The 15,708-nt window shown below is 38.2% G+C and overlaps 3 protein-coding genes across 5 annotated transcripts; 1 reads left to right on the top strand and 2 right to left on the bottom strand.

Annotated features, from left to right (window-relative positions):
- Positions 1 to 451: 451 nt before the first annotated feature.
- LOC122090923 (piriformospora indica-insensitive protein 2-like) lies at positions 452 to 2,043 on the top strand. Its single transcript, XM_042660689.1, has one exon. It carries the CDS (start codon positions 489 to 491, stop codon positions 1,851 to 1,853), a length of 1,365 nt encoding a protein of 454 aa, XP_042516623.1. The 5' UTR covers positions 452 to 488; the 3' UTR covers positions 1,854 to 2,043.
- A 62-nt stretch (positions 2,044 to 2,105) lies between these two features.
- Positions 2,106 to 5,017, bottom strand: LOC122090924 (CRIB domain-containing protein RIC7). Its single transcript, XM_042660690.1, has 5 exons — positions 3,676 to 5,017; positions 3,443 to 3,583; positions 3,229 to 3,332; positions 2,956 to 3,052; positions 2,106 to 2,646 (listed from the first exon to the last, which is right to left on the bottom strand). The coding sequence occupies exons 1-5, from the start codon at positions 3,764 to 3,766 to the stop codon at positions 2,195 to 2,197; spliced, it is 885 nt and encodes a 294-aa protein (XP_042516624.1). The 5' UTR covers positions 3,767 to 5,017; the 3' UTR covers positions 2,106 to 2,194.
- Positions 5,018 to 5,305: 288 nt separating this feature from the next.
- On the bottom strand, positions 5,306 to 11,850 carry LOC122090707 (glycolipid transfer protein 1-like). 3 transcript variants are annotated; one of them, XM_042660388.1, is made up of 8 exons: positions 11,785 to 11,850; positions 11,009 to 11,100; positions 9,924 to 10,052; positions 8,292 to 8,347; positions 7,607 to 7,737; positions 7,267 to 7,402; positions 6,509 to 6,640; positions 5,306 to 5,532 (listed from the first exon to the last, which is right to left on the bottom strand). In XM_042660388.1, the coding sequence occupies exons 3-8, from the start codon at positions 10,039 to 10,041 to the stop codon at positions 5,497 to 5,499; spliced, it is 609 nt and encodes a 202-aa protein (XP_042516322.1). In that variant the 5' UTR covers positions 10,042 to 10,052; positions 11,009 to 11,100; positions 11,785 to 11,850; the 3' UTR covers positions 5,306 to 5,496. The 3 variants fall into 3 exon arrangements, with proteins under 3 accessions (XP_042516322.1, XP_042516323.1, XP_042516321.1); XM_042660389.1 differs by lacking the exon at positions 11,785 to 11,850 and adding an exon at positions 10,788 to 10,855 and having other exon boundaries at positions 11,009 to 11,069; XM_042660387.1 differs by lacking the exons at positions 11,009 to 11,100; positions 11,785 to 11,850 and adding an exon at positions 10,788 to 11,002.
- Between the last annotated feature and the right edge of the window lie 3,858 nt (positions 11,851 to 15,708).

Consider the following 15,708-nt stretch of genomic DNA (forward strand, 5'->3'; position numbering starts at 1 on the left):
CTCCAAATTTATCTTAACATGTAAATATGTGATGATTAATTACAAAAAACATTTATCACCTAAAAAATCTCTCTTAAAGATACTAGGGTTTTTTTATATTTTTGGTTTTAAGAGCAATTCAGTTTGGTTTTGATTAGAACCGACAGTTCTTATACCCTAAACTAAAACCAAGCCAAACCAAAATCCATGCTCACATACTCAAACCGAATTAATTCGATTCAATCCAATTAATTCGGCTCGATTTCAGATTTGGTAACCGGTTTCGATTTGAAATTGACACCCTTACCTTAGACTTTTAATTTAATGGTGGGGACATTTCAGTCATTTGATTCACTAATTAAAGTCCACTAAGTTATGAGTGACCACGTGGTGGCATAATTTGAAAAGGACACGTGTCGTGCTTCACTGGTACATAGGTTCTCTAAGTAGAGTCTTGAGTTCCAAGCTTTAAAAGCACTTCTCTCGTCTTTACACTCCCAAGTCTAGTAATGGCTTCTTCACACTGTTCCATAGCTCTTCTCTGTCTTCTTGTCTTCTGCTTCATCTCTGCAAACTCTGTCTCTTCCTCTTCCCATTACTCCGACGAGCAGGAATCTGTATATCAAGTTTTGGAAGCGATCAACTCTGGCATCGATTGGCGTTCTCTCTTCCCTGACGATTTCTGCGACTCAGCTCCTCATGGCATCGTCTGTGAGTATTTCTTCGACGACAATGGTACCATTAGTACTCCTCACATTACAGAGCTCAACTTCGGCTACGTTTCAGATTTCTCTCCTAACCCACCTTGTTCTTTTAATTCCACGCTCTCTCCTCGACTTTCCTCCTTCACCTACCTACGCAAGCTCTTCTTCTACCAATGTTTCACAGCAACCATGGTTTCATTTCCTGGGTTTCTCTCAACTTTGGGTTCTACCTTAGAAGAACTCGTGTTCATCGATAACCCTTCTCTGGTAGGGACTCTGAGTGGGAATCTCGGCAACTTAACCGCTCTCAGGAGGTTCATTCTCAGTGGGAGCAGTGTTTCTGGAGAAATCCCAGATGAGATTGGTGGTTTACTCGAGCTCGAAGAGGTTACAATCAGCAGAAATCCCTTCCATGGAGTAGTTCCCCAGAGCTTAGGGAACTTGAAGAAACTGAAAGTGCTCGACCTCAGCTACAATGGGTTAAAAGGGAATCTCCCTGACTCAATCGGGAAGATGACAGAGCTGGTGAAGCTTGATTTGGGTTCGAATCGCTTTGATGGGGGAATCCCTGAGAGCCTAGTGGGTCTCCAGGAACTGGAGTTCTTGGACTTGAGCTATAACCATTTTGGCAACTTTGGGATTCCGCCATTTTTAGCAGAGATGCCCAGACTGAGGGAAGTGTACTTGAGTGGGAACCCACTAGGAGGCCAGATACCAGAAATTTGGGAGAAGCTTGGGGGTATTTTGAGGTTAGGGCTATCAGGGTTGGGCCTAGATGGTAAAATTCCTGCTTCCATGGGGGTATCACTGAGAAACATTTGTTTCCTAGGGCTGGATCACAACAACCTTGAAGGAACAGTGCCGGAGGAATTTGGGTTTCTGGAGTCTGTGCTTGAGATGAACCTGGAGAACAACAGATTGACTGGAAGGCTTCCGTTCTCTGCTAAATTTTCAGCCAGAATTGGAAAAAAGCTGAAGTTGGCTGGGAATCCTAATCTTTGTATCGATGGGGAAGCTCAAGAGAACGGCAGTTTGGGGTATTTGAAATTCTGCAACAAACCCAGTAAACCAGATGCTGTTTTGTTCTCATCCTCTGAGAGTTCTTCACCAGTACAATCTTCTCTGCTTCTCATTATCTTCTTAGGGTTGTTTCTAACTTTTTGTTTATAGATCAGGAGTTCAGCTTAGAAAGAGGTTGAGAGGAAGATATACTGAAATTTATACTTCGACAACCTTTCCATTTTTATGGGTTGGGTTTTGCAGTGACAGATGTTTATAGTTTGTAGAGTTTCAGTGATCATTAAGTGTAATGTGTTTGATTTTCAGGCTTTAAACACTTCTAAGCTCTCGTCTCATTCAATCTCGTGTGCTTGATTCACCCAAAAAACTATAAGTAGCTAGGTGTATTGCAAAAAGGAAAAATGAGAAGAAGATTATAAAAAAAGCTGCCATGAAAAATTACAGTAGAACTTGACTGCTTTACAAATCAAATCCTGGGAATCGTTAGTTTCTCAAGAAATTCCATGATTCCCTTTGTCACCATCCTCAATTCTCAAGGATCTTAAAGGTGAAGTTGGACAAGGTTCATTGTTCAAAACGCTTATAGATCCAGAACCAGGATCAGAGAATGGAGAAGTGTAAGTTGTGGTAGACTGGGGTTTGGATCTTGAAGGTTTAGTTGATCCACTACTTGATATTCCCTTGGGTTTCTTACGACGGGATTTTTTAGGATCAGCTGCTGGATCTTGCAAGGTTGAATCCATACTTAGGCCTCCTGTGTTCTGAGATCGCCTCGATGATGATGATGGTCGGGATGATCTCTCTTTGGTATCTCGTGAGGGAGAACTGATTGAAATGCCGGTGGTGGTATGGTGTCGCCTTGATTTCTTCGATTGGTCTCTGCTGGCCGGAGAGTCCAATGATGAGGGGATATATGTGGATGGCTTTGATAACTCTGGCATCTCTGTGTGTAATAAAAACAAGCACCATAGATGTTAGATCTCTGTGGCCTGTGGGTTCCATGCTAAAGCAACTATCTGACATTGGATGTGAATATTTTGATGTGGAGGTGTATAAGACTCGGGCACCCTCTCCTTGAAGGTATGTAAGGACTTGGGCATCCTCTCCTTAAAGTCTAGGTTTTAAGGGTGAGTTCTATCCATGTTCCATCGAAGATTTTCATATATATGTTGGAGCTTTGACAATCGGGGTGATTCGATTCTGATATATTCCTTGAGTGTTGAAGGCAAACAGAACAGCTAAGACAACAAACCTTCAAGAGAAGCGCTTTTACGGTTGCTTTCGTTAGCATCTCCATTAGTACTTAATGGTGCCGACGAAAAATTTGGTCCTGGTCTATGCTCATCCATCTGCACAGATAGTGAAACTCAAAATTCACAGAAACCTATAAAGTTACAAGGAAATTGGAATTGCAAGAACTCATACCACACCATTACCAAAACCAAAGATCAGATGTTAGTGTTAATCAATATCCCTCTCTTTCATGGAAGACTTTGTGATTGAATCATATAATACAATTGCTTACCCAGCTTGGTGAATGTACTGCTGGACCATCCCATCCTATGTGTGCTACATGCTTCACATCTGTGGGAAAGCCAATCTGCATTTCTTGCTCTTTACCATTATTATCTGTATCAATTTATTAATACATTTTATCAGAACAGTGTATTAAAATGTGTTCAAATTAGATCAATTTTATTACTATTCATTAAAATAATCAGCTTGAGGTAATTACATACCAAATATCTGTGAAATATATCTTAGGCCTTTTAAAAGGCCCTTCATCTTCGTCGACATTTCGGGTGGCTGAAAAATCTCTTTCTGTTTTTTTCGATTGAGACTAAGCGTCTTGGATGGTTTTGATTGATCGGAACTCGATTCTGTACGCAGAGATTCAAAAATAAAGAACAAAGAAGACAAAAAGAACCACCATAATTATAATTTTAATTATCAATTACATAAATAATCACACCTTGAGAAGTCTCCGTGCTAGACTCGCCGTACGGCGTCAAATTTAAACTATATTCTTTGACCGGCTCTGCATGATTTGATTCAGCAGACATAGTGTCATCTCTATGAATTATTTTCTCAAAGAAGGGGATGACAAAACAAAGAGCAGAGGGAATTCACCAAGGAGATGTGCCTAAGCCCTTGAAAACCAATAATAATAATAATAATAAGAATTCAATGAAGAAGATGATGAAGGGGAAAGAGGAAGAATTAAAATCCCCAAACCAGTTTAAAGCAATTTCAAAACGCGTTGTTTGTTGCCATTGTCTACTAATCAAAGCCAGTACCTGGCTTAATTTGGCTGTTAGAGAATCTAAATTGATGGACACAACAAAGGGAATGGATGGGCTATTTTGGGGTTGGGCTTCCAACGGCTATTCGTGGAAAGCGCGGGAAGGAGGAAAAAACGGTTAGGAAATTCAAAGGTAGAGATGTCAGTTGACTAAGACAGAAAATATAAATATTAAATTTTCCCAAAAATGGGAAAATGTTTTCACCTTCTTATGCGGAACCTCTCTCACCCTTACAAGTAGAAGTCAAAAACTGTCCTTTGTTAGGTTGGCTGCAATGGGGATGAAATAACCACATTATCCTTCTAGTTGGCTTAGAAGATAGGGATTTGCAGAGGGTAATATGGTAAAAGTAAAGAATGAGCCCAGAGCCCCAAGGCATATAGATTAGAAGAGTCAAATGAAATGAGAATAACATTACATCAACATTTCTAGTGATTATCCTCTCTATCTATTGTGGTTTGCTCAATTCTGATTATATCTCTAAAGCAACAGTCCCTCTCCCTAAAACCCTGCATCCAAAGACCTGTTCACAGAAAGGTTCCATCTTGATGACAGGATTCATGAAAGGGTTTAATGGTTTCAGCTCTCAGGCTTAAGAGTTTTTAAGTTTGTAGTTCGAGATTAAGATCGTATGGTTTAGTGCTTACTATATTAGTCATACAACATCAATCCTTTTACATGAATCCTTACACTTGTCCTTGCTTGGAATCTCCATGTAATCAACCCCATTAAATTGGAATAAGGTTTTGAACTTTGTTGTTGTTGTTAGTCTACGGCTTCAAGTTCAAAGTTTTAGGTTGAAAAATACCATCCTAAGAGATGCTCAGATTTGAAGAGTTGATCATCCTATCCTCTCATGATCGAATCATGAGAAGTACTCATTCCCATCTTTTCCTTCTTTTGTAATCCTTGCATGCCAGTGGATTTGAGACTATAATTTATTGGGTAAGAGATCACTGTCTGGTCATGTAGCCCATGCACCAGCATGAGCATGGGCCAATGGGATTTTGATTTCTCAAGGGGGTGGGCTGTAATTTTGACAAACCCCTTTGTCTGGGTGTAGGAGCCACACCACCAGACAGCTTTCTTTTACTTTATTTTAACTTCAATTTTAATCCACTAATTAATGAACTTCCAGTTTATTTCCCTTTTACTAAGGGGTGCCTTTATTTCTCATCCACAAGGGGAATGCTAACATCACGAATTCGGCTATACAGAATTGTCTCAATGCCAATCAACCATAAGAAATAATTTTAAATTTTATTTAAAATTATAACTAAAACATGAACTCAAAGTAGATTCTTAAAAAATGGGAGAAAATACTATTATAGCTAAAACAGGGGTAAATGGAATAAATTTGCATTGTAGGTGCAATACAAATCATGGTCTTAAGGTTACCAGTGTATTCTCAAGATTGCAGAAAGTACATGAAAGGAAGAGAGGAAAAAAGGAAATGCTAGATCCAGTTATCATCAGACTTCTCTAGGTAGTTAGGAAGCTTTCAGGCTGTCCATGCCAACACCATCCTGCAGCCAATCAAAGGAATAAGAAAATTAATAAATCAATATTGCGAAATACGAATTGTTCAACAAACACTATTTGAAAATTTAATGGATATTTTACTTTACAGATACTCTCCATCTGACTCAATAATAACTATTCCAACTGCTTCACTCATTTTCTGATTCTGTGTTCTCCCTTTCAATCCAGTAAATTAAGCTATAATCTGTCTTTCCCTCATCCATATCCCACCCAATTCCATCTTTGCTGGCATAACTCCTCCGCCTCAGATGCAATATCCATCTTGCTTTGAAAAGACACCAAGTATCGCTTTAAACAGAATTGAATGGCAAAACATGATCCAAGTAGCTGACCCCATTTAGCTAGAATAAGGCTTAGTACATATTTGGGTAAGGAGGAAATTCAAGAAGCCATCTTCTGAAAGGGGGAAAAGGCAAGTGCAAGGAAAGGTGTCAGTTTGGAATATTTGTTATCACCTATGTGAAAATCATGGATCCCTCCGCCGGGGGGGGGGGGGGGTGTTTGATCTTCTGTGCTGCTTGTGGTTTGGGCTTTAAAGATTCCAAGCTGACTTATGCAGTTGGATCCATCCTTTGCTCCTTGGGAAGCTGAGCTTCTGGAATCCAAGAAACTGAAGCCGAGAAGCTTACCTATTTGTTGAGTTGAGTAGAGTAGTATTTATCTGCTGTCTGGCTACTATAATATCAATATGTCTGGCTGCTATAATATCAATAGAGATTTTGAAGAAGTGTCAAATTGAGGAAAAAAAAAGATCTGGAACAGTAAGAATTTCTCTGCAATCCTCTTCTCATTATCCAATTCACTTATCTTTTCTTTTGACAGTTTCTAACAAAGGGAAATGAGAAAAGAAAAGAAAAAAGTGCGGTCTTCGATTTAAGGAGCACATTCTTATATGCAGGATCCAACCAATATATCAACTACTGGATAAATTAGACAAGACTATAAAATAGAATATCTTACTAAGAACTTGTGATTCTCCTCAAGAAGTGGAGCAAAAGTTGAGCAGAATTTCTCAATATCAGCATTGATATCACCTCCACCCCCAATCACATCCATGAACTTCGTTCTATCTGGAGCCAGTTTCATGGCAAGCTGCAATTCAATAACCAAAAGATGAAACAGGGTATAATACCAGCAAGTTTCATAGCAAGCTGCAATTCAATAACCAAAAGACGAAACAGAGTAACATAATAACCAGTATCGCCTTTTTATTAGAAAAAAATCATGAGAAGTGAATTCTAGAGGATATACAACATTTAGACAACTGTTCCTTCTATTTTTTGAATAAACTTGAAAGAAAAGAGAAAGAAAACAAGGAAATATTACACAAGCAAAAGGTTCTATTTTGGGTTCTAGGATTTCCCAATCCTAGCCTAGACTGCAGGCTGAAAAGCCCAGCACAAGCCTGATGCTTTTGTGCAGGCTTGGACTTTCTGGGCCAAGCTTGCATCCTTAATAATGTCCACTGCAGTAGAGAAAACACTGAAGGCCAAAAGGGCTTTGAGAAAAGCCTCCTAAGAAGGCGGATCTACAGTGAGCCATATGCAGACCATAGCTCTTATCACACAAAACAGTTTTAGAGCCACGAACATAAAGTTCAGCATGTTATTGAATGCTCATAGAGATCTCAGGACTTTCTAAAGCAGGAAAATGTTGCGAGTATATTCTGTACCTTTGATAGATAATATGGAATTCAGTATCATAAGGATGAGAGGTACCGTGAAACTTGAACTGGCAAGCCAGCCATGAAATTTCTTCAGTGTCTTGTTGTAAGAATCAGTGCAAGCTTGAGACATGGTCCAATCTGGATGTTCCAATAAGTTGCGGAACAGTTCAAGCAAGAAATCCATTGCCCTGAATAAGTCATCGATTAAAAGTATTAGTTTATACCTACGATAGCTCTCACCATTTTCACGTAGAAATAAAGCCACCACTTTCATGTAGAAGAATACCCCCCCCCAACACGCACACAAAAGATAGGTAATACATAATGTGCATAAAAAAATACATATTTCGGACAGGCAAGCCCATGTGGTGTTAACAGATGATGCTCCATACCTTGTCAACCATAGAAGACCATTGGTACAGCTGGATGAACCTTTTGCTGTGTTAGCTTGTACCTCAGCTCGTACCATACTGTATAAGTGATTGAATTCCATAGTATTGGATAAGTATTTAGCCTCCAGCCTCTAGAAGACAAATAAACAGGGAACGATCACTTGAAGTAACTATAGAATTTTATATAATCAAGGATGTTGGAATAGTTCAATAATGAAACAAAAAGCTCCCAACCAACATTTTAAGGATCATCTGACCCCAGATCGGAACCAGGTAAGGCCAATCCAACTTTCACTAGCCTGGATTGGTTGATCCACTGAGAGGATATGATCCATCATGAATCAGATTGGGATTACTCAGGACCAATCTTGTCCTAGACCACATTTTTCATCCTTTGATCCTCACTCTAAACTTCAATCACAAAAACAGTTACAAAGAAGCTGGTCACCTAAAACGTTTTCTAAGAGATGAAAGGGGGAGGTTTCAGTCATAATATGAGCAAAAACTCCAAAGTCAAATATTACTTTGCAAAACCACTGTAATCAGGTAACAACTGCATCAATCCTTGTACAAGCTTAAAAACGATTTTGAAATAGAAATTGAAGTAAATCACCAGCAAATGATGGATACTGAAACATATCAGAAAGAACATCATTCAAGGAAACCAATGAAAAGTAATTCTTACCGAAATATTACCACCAATATCAGTTTTTACGAGCACCATGGCAGCTCCAAATTTATCTGGCATTGTAAGTAATCAATCAGACTTCACTTTACAAATCATTATTCAAAGAACTTAGATATATCCTCCATAATATGACATTGTAATTCCGCACAATTAAACAGACAGTCTACAATGTTGTGATATCGTGGAACCCTCCCCCCACTATACAATATTCAAGAATGTAAAGGTTGCTGACTAAGCAATGGAACAGAAAATCCTTCAACACTTGTTCAACTGCAATCTAATAGAGAAGAGATTTGCACCTTAGCAATAGAGAAATGGCTGTTTACCCACCAAAAAAAAAAAACCAAGGTAAGGCCTCTGAGGGTTGGGAGACCTATTTGGTGTGTTTTTCTATTTTAAGTCACAGGGTCTATAGCATTTGTTGGTCTAAAATACCTTCTGATTTATTCATTATAGGAAATTGTTTCAAAGATTCCTTTATGTTAGTTCCAACAATTTTGGTGGCATCACTTGTTGGAAAAATTGTTGGAACTCTTGTAACATGCGTCCTGCTCGTAGATTTGCTTTACTCCGTGCCCTAGCTGATCATAGACCAAAGAAGCAATGGCTGAGCTGATCTACAACCACTCTCTCCTGGAGGTCGAGCCAATAAAAGGTAGTTTTGGGTATTGGTTGTGATTTCCAGCGGGGGACATTATTGTAATGTGATTTAGGCATTTATTTACCGGGAAAAAAAAATAGGAGCTGGTGTGATTCCGTAAACAGTGCTGAAAGAAACTTCATTGTTTTTCGTCTATTTCTTCTCAAATGCTTTTATTTCATGCCCAGAAAAAAATACCTGATACACAGCATCTGCCAAAAAGGAAAGGGGGAGGCCTGTACATGACCAGCCCAAAAAACTCCAAATTTTGTAATTAAAAAGAAAATCAAAGCTTTCAAACTTTTGATTCATCAAAGAATTGCATAATCTAACCCAACGAATCATTATACAGCCTCCGAACCATGACCAAGTGGAATCTTGGACGAAGAATCCAACTTTCCCCAATAAAACCACCGTATCAACCTTGATGCACCATCAAGGTTGACAGAGAATTCAATTTCACTCCTAACCAGTCACTAGGAAACCCCTAATAAACCCTTCACTTCAAAATTCAGATTTCACTAGATCTGAACCCTAGTTGAATCCTCTTCTTTAATTTATCTGTCTTTTGTTTTCATCCATACCTCAAACTTCATTATTTCTTATAGAATTGAGTTCATTTTTACCCTGTTCTGCCTCCATATAAAAGTTACATTTACATCTAATATATTTTTCTTAACATGGAATACTGCTTTTCTATGTGTTTCTTCACTTGATGTTTAACCGCGATAATGGAACTTGCATTTCAAATCTAGTAAAATACTCCTTAAACGATAGAAAATAATACATTATGAAGTATCAAAATGACATGCAAAATAGATTTTGATTGCTTTTTTAAATTTTAAATATAATATAAAAGCCCACTAGGCTTAAAATAAGATATAACTAGACATTTTCCTCAAGTTATTACCATCAGAAAATTTATGGTACCTAAAACAGTGAAGTCACAACAAACAGGCAGCTCTCAACTGACAACAAGAAGATTGTACCTATAACTGGCAATATGAGCTTGCACACATCCAAAAAAGGCTTGGTCAGCATTTCCCCATCTTCAGACTTCACATGTTTCATTCCTTCCAAACAGGGGGCGAACACAGTCCCCTCCATTCTTACAATTTCTGCACTCAAGAAGTGCAAATTAAATTTAATATTACATTAAAAGTTTCTGATCACACAAAACATCAAGCAAATACAAAGGAAACAAATACTTGAATACATGGTTCTTTTTTCTTTCCCTTTTCTATCAAAATAATTTTGGTAAGGAATCAGGTGTCTAGTTACTGGGTTAGACATCAAGCAGTTGAAGATAGGCTTCGATCCCACAATAAGGTATGAATAGGAACCGAACACATGAACTTCCTAGACAAGCATATTCAGTGAGTGCATTGTGAGGAAACCGACAGCTATGAACCCAGAATCCCTTTTCTTTATTAGGGTAATTGAACAATCAAAACAACAGTCTAAAATAGAAATGATGGGTTAAAAATGCAAAAAAATGCGTCGTAAAAAGATGCCACAAGAGTTTAAGAAATTCAAATCTGATTATCAGATACTCATTCAAAAAGCTAAATAAAGGCATGCATGCAGAAAAATCCCATTCCCCCAGAGGAACAATTGAAGAGTTAAGGAAGTATAAAACGCAAAAAGTTGCAGGTCTACACCAACTCCATGGATCTGGATATTATGAGCCATCAAAGCTCAATTCCAATGAAAAACAACTGAACACACATCAATTCGACCAGATCTCACAAATAAGGGGTGCCGAACGCCAAAAGATGATCTTCGTCATCATCATCATTAAAAAATATAATAATAAATAAATAAATTCAGTCAATAGAAGTTCAGAGAACTGCCTTTAACAGTCGAAAGAAACCGAAACTTCGCTCGTCGAATAGATTTAAACGATCGATCAAGCCCTCCCCTAACCCCTCCGATCCGAAACAGAAAGAAAAGGGTGAATCAAATACTGCTCAGAATGAATACCCAATTAAGAAAAAAAATATGGTTCAGTTGAACACTTTATTCTCGATCAAAAAAGAGAAGCGGTGGTCAATTAATTGAGATTGAAAATAACCTCAATCAGAGAGGAGAATCCGATTCAAATAGCCAAACCCAGTTGCAGCAAAAGGTGCTTTAATGGTGGCAGAAAAAGGGTCTTGGAGGAAGTGTAAGGATTTTTATGTGGGCTTAATTAATACCGATTGATCCATTGGGCCCAAGCAATTATAGACCCACTCTTAGCCCTTTTCATTGTGAGAGTGGAATAGGGTTTTAGGGATTCTATTATAAATAGAATACCGACGGTCCCTGTAGCCATTACTTTACTTAATGCATAAACTCCTAGCTCTTTTCATTGTGAGAGTGGAATAGGGTTTTAGGGATTCTATTATAAATAGAATACTGACGGTCCCTGCAACCATTACTTTACTTAATGCCTTATTGGTTTTGGGAGCACGGCTTTTTCACAAGAGCAAGTGCACAGAAAGAAAGGAAACCATAGAATAAGAGGCTGCAGAAGATCTCAGTAAAAGGACTCCACTTGCGTAGTTCGTCATTGTCATCTTTATGGGAGTAATGTTTAACCACAGGGGACAGAGATTCATGATCTATGTTCATGGGACACAGGTACTTCTTTATTCCCATTTATGGTTCATGTCATGGTTGTCCCATTGATTATTATAGATATGGTAAATCTATATAGTTATGTATTTTAAGATGGGATACTTTATTGTTCTTGGTTTAGGGACTACACCTATGATTAATCTTTTATGATTGGTTGATGATTCTTGTATTCTAAACACTATAGGGTTATTCATATGTTTAATATGGTAAAGAATCCCCAACAGGAAGCTCTTTCCAAATTCTTCGAATAAGTTTCGTAGTTCGCACTTAAATCTTTCTCTGATTCCATTTAGATGAGAACTCCCAGGTTTCTCTTTTTGGTTAAAGCGAGATCTCACTATTTAAAGCCTGAGAGACTTCAAGGAAACATAATGTTGGTGTATGATGTCTTGTATTCCGTCGCAGTTTAATCCAGAGAGTACTGGTGCAGCACCTAGACAGCCAGGACGATGGTCCCACTAGCCTGTTAGCGGGCCGTGGGGGTTGCAAGGGGGGCAGGAGGCCCCCTTGCATAGCAGGGGGTGTAGGGGGGCGCAGCCCCCCGCTCGAATTTTTTATTTGAGGGCAATTGTAGTTTAATACGGATTATGGTTTTTTCGCTATATATTTGTAGCGAGGGTTTCTTTCTCTGTAATGCAAGCAATACAGAGAGGTGTGAGGAAGAGCGCTGTAACCCTATTCTCCATTGATAGTGAAGCAGGATCTCATCTCATCGGGGACGTAGGCAACCTTGCCAAACCTCGTAAAATCCGTGTGCATTGTTTGTTTTGTTTTTTCATTATCTTCTGCATCGTTTTAGGGTTGCGTTTCTACAAATAATACGTTACTGTACGTATTATCACCTTACTGTATAGTATCTATATACACTATACAAGGCAAGGGCAGGTCTATGTTGGGGAGTGAAGTGGATGTAATTAGATAGTCGAAAATTCGAATTTGTATTTATATCTGTATTCGTTTGGGGGTTTAGGGTTATTTGTATCTGATCAAAGGGTATCTGGAGCTGAATACAAATAATCTAGAGGGTTCTTGAATTTTCTACCTATTTTAGAGAATGAAGAAAAGAACTAAGCTAAGACAACTGAGAAATATGAATTAAGAGTAAATTGTATGCATTAGGGGGAAGAAGATTCGGGTTACAAATGCAAAGAATGTAAATGGATAGTCAAAAATCTTAATTCAATTCGCATATGTATTCAATAAGGGAATATTAAGATCCGAAATATTCGATCCGTTTACATCCCTAGACTGAACGAGGGATTCATGGCATGGTTTAAGATACTAAAATCTGTCTTGGATCGGCATGTATTGGTCTTGATCTGATAAAAGTACCACTGGTTTTCATTTGAAAATGATTCTTTACTTTTTACCCTTTAGCCACTCTATGATAGACAATGAAATGGTGATAATCAAGAGAAGAGAAAGATATTCTATGATGCGATTATTTTAGATTTTGAATCAACCATAAATAATGAAAGTGATATAGAGAATGATGTTTCACTGATAATTAAAGTGAGATGGATGAAGTGGAGGTGCGTCTAGATTGTTACTGGCGTATGAATCTTCTTAAAGCTTAAGAGAAAATTCTATAGCAAAATCCATAAGATTATTGTGCGAGCTATGATGCATGCGGTGGAATGTTGGACAATTAAAAAGTTTCATATACAGAAGCTATGTCTAGCTGAGCTGAGGATGTCAAGCTGGACATGCGGAAAAATTACAAAGGATAATGTAAGAAATGAATATATTAGAGCTTACAACGACAAGCTATCTGAATGTCATTTGAATTCTTATGGCCATGTTCAAAGGTGCCCTAACGGCACCCCACCCAATAAGGATGATTCACCAAAAAAAAAAAAAACTTTTGTCTACATCGATGCATTGATACAAGATCCCCCTAGGATTGGAATCAGCCTCAACCAACGCTAATCTAATCCACCTGATTATGCCAAATCCGATCTCATTCCTTAAACCATGGTTTCAAGGTGATTGGCTACTTCTAATAGCTAATGCTAATTATTATAAGATTTTGAAAGCCTTATGGCTTGTGTGGGCGGAATTGGAATGGGATCGGCCTCCATTGACTCTGGTTCAGCTCGAATCGATTGGATCTATTTGAATCTTAGAAATTCGAGTTCAAATCAAAATTAGATCCAGCTGTTCCAATATAAATTGCTGTTAGTCGTTCCCCTATGCCTAGACACATGGTTGCATGAAAAAACCATCATACCCTTTGTGTGGGATGCCCATGGGTGCTCTCGCATTGCTTCAGACACTGCTGTAGGGGCCATACGACCTGGCAGCATACCTCCACCCTAAAATTCTTATTGAAATTCATTAAATAAAGAATGTTATTTTGATAATTAATTAATCATGTGAACATCACATATATAGAATAGGACTGAGCTTTTTGGGGCAATTTGAAAGAATGCTGCCAAATAACGTGTACAAACATCAAGATATGAGTCTTTTCGAAGCGAAATGATCACACTACCCCACACTGAAGATCACGCACATCCTTTCATTGGCAGCTGCAAAGTGTTACTTAATTGGGATAATATAAAGGAAGATTTACGATAACAATTTGGAGAATTATAGGGTTCAACAATTTAGAGAATTATAGGGTTTTAAATATATTCTCTGCTGTTCACTTGATAAGGTTTTTAGGAATTGTGTGGTAACGGATCGGTGGCATGATATAGATAAGAGGGTAAAATGATAAAAATATGATATCGTATCGAAATCTTTGAGGGCAAAAATATCCGATATAAAATCAATATGGATCAATACATATCAGATACGATACGGTTTCCGTTTCGAAACTTGCTAATGCCCATCTTCTGGTGCCGTGAACCCTGTTCCCTGCTTGATAGTCATTTGTTGAGTTAAAAAACATGGGCCTGGACCCACAGAAAGGTCTAGTCACCCTGGGACCCATGTTTGTTGCACATGCATGGTGGAGTGAGTACGAGGAAGGACCACTGTTAGTTAAAACGGGAACGGCAAAAAAACAGAAACGTATGGTATGGGTTTTAAACAGATAAAAACGATGAACGGTATGGTCAAAAAAACGATCAAAAAAATAGGAAACGGCAAACGGACGAAAACGAACGGTACGAGTATTAAACGCGTAGTTTTCAAAAAAACGATAGTATACTCATGCAATTTGAGAGATTATTACTTGTATACATGCATCTAATATTCCAAAAGCTCTAAGAGTCCCAAGATAAAATAGCCCAATGGGCTACAAGAAAATGAGATGTTGTTAACTTTAGCTTCTCCTTACTCAATGGGCTATAAGAAGATGATATTTTTTTCCTATAGATAGTATGGAAGTTAAAAACAAAAAATCAAGTACCATATTGTCTTCACTCTTCACTTTTACTAATAGGTTTTTTTTTTTTAATTAATTAATTTTTTTTAATAAAATTCCTATTTTACCCTTAAAAAACCGATACACCCTTAAAAAACGGATACAAGTTTAAAACGAATTCTTTTGCCGTTTCCATTTTTTTCTGGATTGTACAATAGCATACGAGAAAACGCGTTTGAAACGGCAAAAAAACAGGAACGCATTTTAACTAACAGTGGGAAGGACTAGTGTAGCAGAGTTCCCCCCAAAAAAAAAAGTTCCCACACATCCAAAAACTCCACCCCCACCCCCAAGAAAAAAAAAAACAAATGTAGAGGCAAATGTGTCTTTTCATAGGAGAGGCGAGAGATAGAAACATGAAAACACTGATGTCAGCCACACCTCTAGATAGAGTTCTTTTTACTGTGTAATAAATATTAGGGCAAACTATCATTACTTGGTTGTGTAGTCCCTACACCAGCATGAGGCCAATGAGAACACACGAGGGCATCAACATGGATGACATTTTGTGATTTCATATGTGGCAAGATAGTAATTTAAGATGCTCCTATGTCTAGACACAAGGGCCATGCGGCTAGACAATTTATTGTTTTGTGATTTCACAGGGGGTGAGACAGTAATTCCACATGCTCGTGTCTAAGTACAAGGGCCACACTACTAGACAATGCATAGCCCCTATACCCAGACATAGGAGCAATGAATATACCACCCTGCCCCTTGGGAAATCACAAAACCCCATCCATGTTGACATTTTGTTGTAAGATTTCATAGGGGGTGGG

Source organism: Macadamia integrifolia, chromosome 10 (genome assembly GCF_013358625.1).
Source record: "Macadamia integrifolia cultivar HAES 741 chromosome 10, SCU_Mint_v3, whole genome shotgun sequence".
NCBI lineage: Eukaryota > Viridiplantae > Streptophyta > Magnoliopsida > Proteales > Proteaceae > Macadamia > Macadamia integrifolia.